The following is an 8,547-nucleotide window of genomic DNA, read 5'->3' as shown; positions in this document are numbered from 1 at the left end:
CCACAGAACCTCCTATCTGTCCCCCTAATTATCGAGTCCCCAATGACTACTGCTCTGCTCCTCTTCCCCCTTCCCTTCTGAGCAGCAGGTGCCCCACTGCTTTCCCCTGGTAAGTCATCCCCCCTCAACAGTATCCAAAACGGTGTACTTATTATTGAGGGGAATAGCCACAGGGGATCCCTGCACTGCCTGCTGGTTCCCTTTCTGTCCCCTAACTGTCACCCATCTGTCTTTTTCTTTTATCTGGGGAGTGACTACCCCTCTGTAAGTCCTGTCAATAATCCCCTCTGCCTCCCGAATGATCCAAAGTTCATCCAACTCCAGCTCCAGTTCCCTAACGTGGTTTTCGAGGAGCTGGTGTTGGGTGCACTTCCCACAGATGTAGTCAGCAGGGACACTAGTGGTGACCCTTACTTCCCGCATTCTGCAGGAGGAACATTCCACTGCCCTAAACTCCATTCCAACTATTCTAACTCCCGAAGTGACTACTATAAAAAAGGATTAGGAAATAAACTAGTTACTTTACCTTGTCAATCTGGCTCCCACAACTTTTTTTTTAGGTTAGAGGAGGAGGATGGGCGGGAGACACTACCCGAGTAGTGTCTCGGGTAACTCGACCACGCAAATATAAACTGTTCTACTTACCCTTCCCAGAAGTCCTTTGCTCACTCCTCCCTCGCTGACCTGAAGATAAGAAGTTTAAATATACTTACCGGCCTTCCCGACTATCACTTCGCACTAACGTCACCTCCTCCCGGCTCCCACCTCTCGCTGCTCTGAAGTACATCCTGTCTCTCAGGATTCCCTCCAACAACCTGCCCACCTCTGAAGTCAGGCTCACCAGTTTATAGTTCCCTGGCTTGTCCTTACCACCTTTCTTAAATAGTGGTACCATGTTAGCCAACCTCTAATCTTCATATCAATGATACAAATATCTCAGCAAGGGGTCCAGCAATCACTTCCCTAGTTACCCACAGAATAAACCTGATCACATCCTGGGGATTTATCCACCTTTGTGTGTTTCAAGACATCAAACATTTCCTCCTCTGTAACTTGGACATTTTGCAAGATGTCACCATCTATTTCCCTACATTCTCTATCTTCCATATCCTTTTTCACAGTAAATACTGATGCAAAATACTCATTTAGTATCTCACCCATCTCCTGCTACTCCACACAAAAGCCACCTTGCTCAACTTTGAGGGGTCCTATTCTTTCCCTAGTTACCCTTTTGTCCTCAGTATATTTGTAAAACCCTTTGGATTCTTCTTAACCTTATTTGCCAAACCTATCTCATGTCCGCTTTTTGCCCTCCTGATTTCCCTCCTACTTCCTCTATATTCTTCTGAGAATTCACTTGATCGATCCAGTCCATACCTGACATATGCTTCCTTCTTTTTCTAAACCAAACCCTCAATTTCTTTAGTCATCCAGCATTCCCGATACCTACCAACCTTTCTTTTCACCCTGACAGGAACATACTTTCTCTGGATTCTCGTTATCTCATTTCTGAAGGCTTCCCATTTTCCAGCCGTCCCTTTACCTGCGAACATCTGCCCCCAGTCAGGTTTTGAAAGTTCTTGCCTAATACCGTCAAAATTAGCCTTTCTCCAGTTTAGAACTACAACTTTTAGATCTGGTCCATCCTGTTCCATCACTTTTTTAAACTAATAGAATTATGGTCGCCGGCCCCAAAATGCTCCCTCACTGACACCTCAGTCACCTCCCCTGCCTTATTTCCCAAGAGGTCAGGTTCTGCACCTTCTCTAGTAGGTACATCCACATACTGAATCAGAAAATTTTCTTGTATACACTTAACAAATTCCTCTCCATCTAAACCCTTAACACTATGGCAGTCCCAGTCTATTTTGGAAAGTTAAAATCCCCTCCCATAACCACCCTATTATTCTTACAAATAACTGAGATCTCCTTACAAATTTGTTTCTCAATTTCCCGCTGAGTATTAGGGGGCCTATAATACAATCCCAATAAGGTGATCATCCCTTTCTTATTTCTCAGTTCCACCCAAATAACTTCCCTGAATGTATTTCCGGGAATATTCTCCCTCAGTACAGCTGTAACACTATCCCTTATCAAAAACACCACTCCCCCCTCCTCTCTTACCTCCCTTTCTATCCTTTCTGTAGCATTTGTATCCTGGAACATTAAGCTGCCAATCCTGCCCATCCCTGAGCCATGTTTCTGTGATTGCTATGATATCCCAGTCCCATGTTCCTAACCATGCCCTGAGTTCATCTGCCTTCCCTGTTAGACCACTTGCATTGAAATAAATGCAATTTAATTTACCAGTCCTACCCTGTTCACAGATTTGTCCCTGCCTGCCTTGAATGTTGGACCTGCTTCTTGTAAACCACCAACTCCCCCCCCACCCCCCCCCCCCCCACCTGCCCAACCCCTGTACCAGTTTAAATCCTCTTGAGCAGCTCTAGCAAATCTCTCTGCCAATATATTAGTCCCCTACCAATTCAGGTGCAATCCGTCCTTCTTGTACAGGTCACTTCTACCCCAGAAGAGTTTCCAATGATCCAAAAATGTGAATCCTTCTCCCATACACCAGCTCCTCAGCCATGCATTCATCTGCTCTATCCTCCTATTCCTACCCTCACTAGCTCGTAGCACCGGGAGTAATCCAGATATTACTACTCTCGAGGACCTTTTTAAATTCTTGCCTAACTTTCTATATTCTCCCTTCACAATCTCATCATTTTCCCTTCCTATGTCGTTAGTTCCTGCAGGCCCCTCTCCCCTTGAGAATATTCTGCACCCTCTCCGAGACATCCTTGATCCTGGCACCAGGGAGGCAACACACCATTCTGATTTTTCGCTGCTGGCCACAGAAATGTCTGTCTGTGCCTGTGACTATAGAGTCCGCTATCACAATCAATCACTTGAAATCTCACATACCCCTCATTACATTAGACCCTGTCTTGATGTCAGAAACATGGCTGTTCGTGCTACATTCCTCTGAGAATCCATCACCCCCTACATTTTCCAAAACAGCATATCTGTTTGAAATGGGGATAGCCACAGAAGACTCCTGTACTACCTGCCTCCCTCTCTTACCTTTCCTGGAATTAACCCATCTATCTGACTGTATCTGCGGCTTTTCTCCCTTCCTATAAATGCCATCCATCACGCCCCCTTGCTCTTGTAAATTCCTCATTGCCTCTAACTGTCACTCCAACCGATCCATTCGATCTGATAGGATTTACAAACAATGGCATTTATTGCAGATATAATCCTCAGTAACACATAAACTCTCCTTGAACTCCCACATCTGACAAGAAGAGCATATATCACTCTACTAAAGGCTATTTTTGCTTCTTCCAATCTGCAGACAGAAAATAGCACCGTTTTATTCCTCTACAAAACACTGCCCCAGGCTAACTTAATACTTATGGCTTAAGATACATATCTTAATAAAACATATAATCAAGAAAGAACCCACTCTACTCATTATTGTAGATTTACAGCAAAGCTAAACTTCAAACTATTCATTTATCTGATTCTGTGCTGTGACCTTTCCCAAACAGGTTCCTCCGAGATCAGTTGCGAATTTCACTGTTTGTTAAGTTTTCCTAGATACGCTCCGATGTCCAGCGATACCTGAATTCAAACAGCAAAGGCAGTAACTGCGCAGGTTCACTGCTGTGTCAGTTGGCAGTGTGGATTTCTCTCTCTCTCTCTCTCTCCTGCACTGACAGGTACTGCCTATTGTCTGTCCTTCTCTCCTTTGAAAAGTGCCATTGTTTTGATGTAATTACATTGATCCTATTGCAGCACTCCGAAGCTTCTCTCCCATTCCTTTCCCATCTTGCTCGGTTTCCAAGCTCGTTCCTTCCATCTTCTGTTCCCTTCAGCTCCTCTCCAGGCAAGGAATCTCTCACTTCCATCTCTCCTAAAGCACTCACCTGACCTCACAGACACATCACCATCCAACCACTTCCCCCATTGCATTCTGACCTGGAAACTTGTTATTTCCTAAACCCTGCACCTCTCATGATTGGATCACTCTCTGACCTGTCGCCGATCACCTCCTTCATCCCTGACTCACTCTCCCCTCCCCACTTCCAGTGATCGGTTTGGCTGCAATTGGGATGGAGGGAAGGTGAAGCTGGAGCAGGGAAGTGAGGATCCTACTTCAAGGAAGATCTTCTGATTTTAACGCTCCCTTGTGAAGCCACCGAGGCTGGAAGATGCCAATCCAAGCCAGCCTACAAGGAAAGCCGAAAACCCTGTGCCTGAGCTAAGAGGGTGCTGCCAAGGAGGATAGGGCCAGGATCTGGCTCCGGGATTTAAGCTCCAAGTTTGGTTATATAATGAAGTTGACACTGACTGTCTCCCTCCAACTCAGGATTGCAGGATGAAATTTGCATATTAAAGAGGCCACATTTCCTTCTTAGAAATGGGTCAGGAAAATTGGATCATTTGAGAATATGGTGGGTTTGATTGGAGTTACTGACACCCAATAATTTAGTTGTCCAACCTCTGGCCTTGTGTGTCCTGTGATGAAAAATGTTTTGGGCAGCATGGTAGCACAGTGGTTAGCACTGCTGCCTCACAGCGACAGAGATCCGGGTTCAATTCCTGCCTCAGGCAACTGTGGAGTTTGCACATTCTCCCAGTGTCTGCGTGGATTTCCTCCGGATGCTCCGGTTTCCTCCCACAGTCCAAAAATGTGCAGGTTAGGTGAATTGGCCATGCTAAATTGCCCCTAGTGTTAGGTGAAGGGGTAAATGTAGGAGAATGGGTCTGGGTGGGTTGCTCTTCGGAGGGTCGGTGTGGACTTGTTGGGCTGAAGGGCCTGTTTCCACACTATAAGTAATTTAATCAATCCAGACTCTCCTGTATATTAAATGTTGAAGTAAGTCCGTCCAACTGAAGATTGGCACTGGAGTAATCGCTGGGATTAAGGTTCCTGCAACTGCACTCAGAACAACCTCTCTCTCTCTCTCTCGCTCTCTCTCTAATGAAACATTGAGTATCAGCTATCCATATGGGAATGTTTCTGTCACTTTATTCAGGTCCAGCAAATCTCTGTGGGTCCAAGTTAATCCCCATTCCTAATTAAACCAAGTCAGAGAGACAGCGCCACAGATGCTGACCTGGAGTCCCCTGGTCTCTCACAGCTTGCTGGTACAGGTACCCAGACATTTCAATGCATGGTTATGAGTCAGCCAAGGATGCAACATGAAGACATTTCAGTCCCCTTTATCCCCAGGAAAGTGAGCAGGAAGGTGCACCACTGTTAGTCAATGAGCAGCTGGAGCAGACAGGTTGAAAGCACAGGACACACAACGAGGCAACACAGTGAGAACATTAGTGACTGTGCTCGATGAGCAGAAGCTACCTTCTCATGCTCCTCTTTGCTCAAACTCAATGCAATCTGCAGCTGGATTTCTTCATCAGACTCTGTGCTTGGCTGCTACAAGGTGTAAAAGCTGGGGTTAGCAAGTACATCATGGACTCAATGCTCGAACACAGGCTAACATCACGGGAACACAAGCTAACGACAGAGGAACACAGGCTAATGTCTGAAGAACTCTCACGTTGAGCCAGTTCTGTTCTGACATCACATGACCACCTACCATCAATTGTCCCACCCTTATACATTTACCACTGGTTGCTTGACATGTCAATCCTTGCAAACCTCCATCCCATGCCAATTGAAAAATGAGGAGATTGCTACCCAATTGGAGATTGTTGTCTGTCAGGCGAATTGGTGTTATACACAAAAGTTTTATACCTAATAAACACGTGTTCATAATATATTTAAAATAAAATCGACTTGTTTTAATGCCCTAATGAATTGATGACAGGAGATTAGATCTGCCCCAGAGTTTAGACCTGGTGAAATGTGTGTGAACTCTCAGTGTGATCATCAGACTAGATGAATGATTTACTTCCTTTCCACAATGCCCCTAGCTTTCCTCTGGAAACTTCACTCAAAACCCGCTGTACATATAAGCCCCTACAATGAGTGTAAATGCCATCAAGCCAGGGTTAGCATCAGTACCTATGAACATTTTAGCCATTGTCGACACAGCAGCTTATCCAACAGTACTCTCTCTGAGTGGAGTTAGTGAGTGCAGCCTTCCCCCTCTATCAACAGGGCACCCTGACTGGGCAATGAAGTCAGGAATCATAGGCTCCTTTCACACAGTTACAGACAAACAGTTAATAACTATGCAGAGGTCAGTAGTTATCCATGTGTGAACATCACAGCAGTCTATTCCAAAAGGCAAAGGCAAATGATCAGCTAAGGCCACAAGAATGGAAGATTATCATAGCTCTACTCACTGTCTGTCCTGGAGTTGTTTAAAGGGATAGTATAGAGGGCTTTGTTCTATATCTAACATGGGAATGGTGGGTGTGGGGGTGGGGTTAAAGGTTGTTTGATGCTGATCTAACCTTTACATTAAAACCTCAAATCCTTAATCAGATTTTTAATGGCCCTGCCTAGAGATGCAGTTAGCTCAGTTGGCTGGTTGCCTGATGAGTGATGCCAATATGTGGGTTCAGTTCCCACACCGGCTGAGGTTGCCATGAAGGATTCTCCTTCTTAACCTCTCCCCTCCCCGGAGGCATGGGGACCCTCAGGCTTAAAACTTGACCAGCTGTTCTCTCTAATGGGAGAGCAGCTCGATGGTCTGGTAAGACTTTGGTGACTTTATTTTTAATTCATTTCCCAAAGGGTGAGTTTGTCTAAATCCAGTCACAGTGCTCCAATGAAACACCTCTTCTCCTCTCCCTCATGTCCTCTTTACCCCTAAAGCGGGCAGGGGTCTGGACCCTACATGTCCAAACAAGCAGACGTCACATTAAACAGACGGAGGAACATGTTGGTATAATATTTCCAACATTTTAGTCTTGATTCCCAAGGAAAGGGTGCAATTATCACCAATGTATTAACAAATACATGTTTGAAATAGAGTACAGTGTGGAAAAATGTGAAATTTGTTCATTTTGGAAGGGAGAACAAAAGAACAGAATATTTAAACGGAGCAAAGCTGCAGAAAGCTGTAACACAAAGGGACTTTGGGGGACTCATACACAAAATACAGAAAGCTAGCACATAATGGCAACAGGTAATTAGGAAAGCGAATGGATTATTGGCCCTTATTTCAAGAGGTTGGCGTTTAAGAGTAGGGAAGTCTTACCACAACTGTACAAAATGTAAAAGAGATTTCACCAGGAGTAACATTTCCTTATTTAAGAAAAGTATCATTTAATTGGAGGCAGGTCATGCTTGATATGGAGAGATTGTCTTATGAGCAAAGGCTAAACAGGTTGGGACTCTACTCACTGGTGTTCAGAAGAATGAGAGGTGATCTCAATGAAACATATAGCATTCTTAGGGGGCTTGACAGGGTAATGCTGAGAGGATGTTTCCCCTCATGGGAGAGTCTAGGACCAGAGGGCATAGTCCCAGAATACAGGAGCATCAATTTAAGGCTGAGACGAGGAAGCATTTCTTCCCTCAGAGGCTTGTGAATCTTTGGAACTTGTTGCCTCAAAGAGCTGTTGGGGGAAGGGTTCTTGTGTATATTTAAGGCTGAAATAGATTCTTAATCAGTCGGGGAATCAAGCGTTATGGTGAAAACGCTGGATAATGGATGTGAGGAGTGTCGGATCAGCCATAACCCTATCTATAAGTGAAGCAGACTCAAGAGGTTGAACAACCTACTCCTGTTCCTATTTCTTATGGTCTTGATGACCATCAACTTTAACATTTCAAATTACAGTTAAAATGTCAATGTTACTGGCATGCAGTTATACCATTTATTCACCAGGTGGCAGCATACAGCTGTTCTGACCAGTCAGGGCCAGTTTTCTCTCTCTCTGACCATCAGCACAGCTCACTCTATCACTCTCTCTCACCAACTAACTGCTCAGTGTCAAATTTCAGCCTTGCTAATGGACCAGTGAGTGTCAGCTCTTCATCCTCCTGTACTAGCCCTCTCTCCTTGCAAAGTGACCACTGAATCCCTTACTGTGACTGACTTCTCAGTTACAGCAGCTCTCCCCCAGTATCTGACCGGGCAGTGCCAGCTCTCTGTATCTGACCAGGCAGTCATGACTTGGAGGTGCCGGTGTTGGACTGGGGTGGCCAAAGTTAAAAATCACACAACACCAGGTTATAGTCCAAGAAGTTTATTTGGAAGCTTTCAGAGCACCGCTCCTTTATCAGGGTTGAAGGAGCAGTGCTCTGAAAGCTAGTGCTTCCATTTAAACCTATTGGAATATAACCTGGTGTTGTGTGATTTTTAACTTTGAAAGGGTAGTGCCAGCTCTCTCGCTAGCTGACTGATGCTGGCCATCATCAATTCTGTTGGGAGGAGGGAGGTATGTGCAATGATACAGCCCATCATATACAAGGCTGAATATGCACAGAGCTGAAAATGTGTTGCTGGAAAAGCGCAGCAGGTCAGGCAGCATCCAGGGAACAGGAGAATCGACGTTTCGGGCATAAGCCCTTCTTCAGGAATGAGGAAAGTTTGTCCAGCAGGCTAAGATAAAAGGTAG

At 45.1% G+C, this 8,547-nt stretch overlaps 1 protein-coding gene across 1 annotated transcript in view; it reads right to left on the bottom strand.

Moving 5' to 3' along the window:
• The window catches only part of LOC122562350 (epsin-2-like), a 48,549-nt gene that overhangs the window by 22,249 nt on the left and 17,753 nt on the right, over positions 1-8,547 (bottom strand). The window contains exons 3-4 of the mRNA XM_043715227.1: positions 7,182-7,186; positions 5,372-5,446 (exon numbers count right to left, since the gene is read on the bottom strand). Of these exons, the coding sequence (XP_043571162.1) occupies positions 5,372-5,446; positions 7,182-7,186 (80 nt within the window). The remainder of the gene's footprint in view (positions 1-5,371; positions 5,447-7,181; positions 7,187-8,547) is intronic.

Source organism: Chiloscyllium plagiosum, chromosome 24 (genome assembly GCF_004010195.1).
Source record: "Chiloscyllium plagiosum isolate BGI_BamShark_2017 chromosome 24, ASM401019v2, whole genome shotgun sequence".
Taxonomy (NCBI): domain Eukaryota; kingdom Metazoa; phylum Chordata; class Chondrichthyes; order Orectolobiformes; family Hemiscylliidae; genus Chiloscyllium; species Chiloscyllium plagiosum.
The sequence above is the reverse complement of the archived record's forward strand: the minus strand, read 5'-3'. Positions and strand labels throughout refer to the sequence as shown.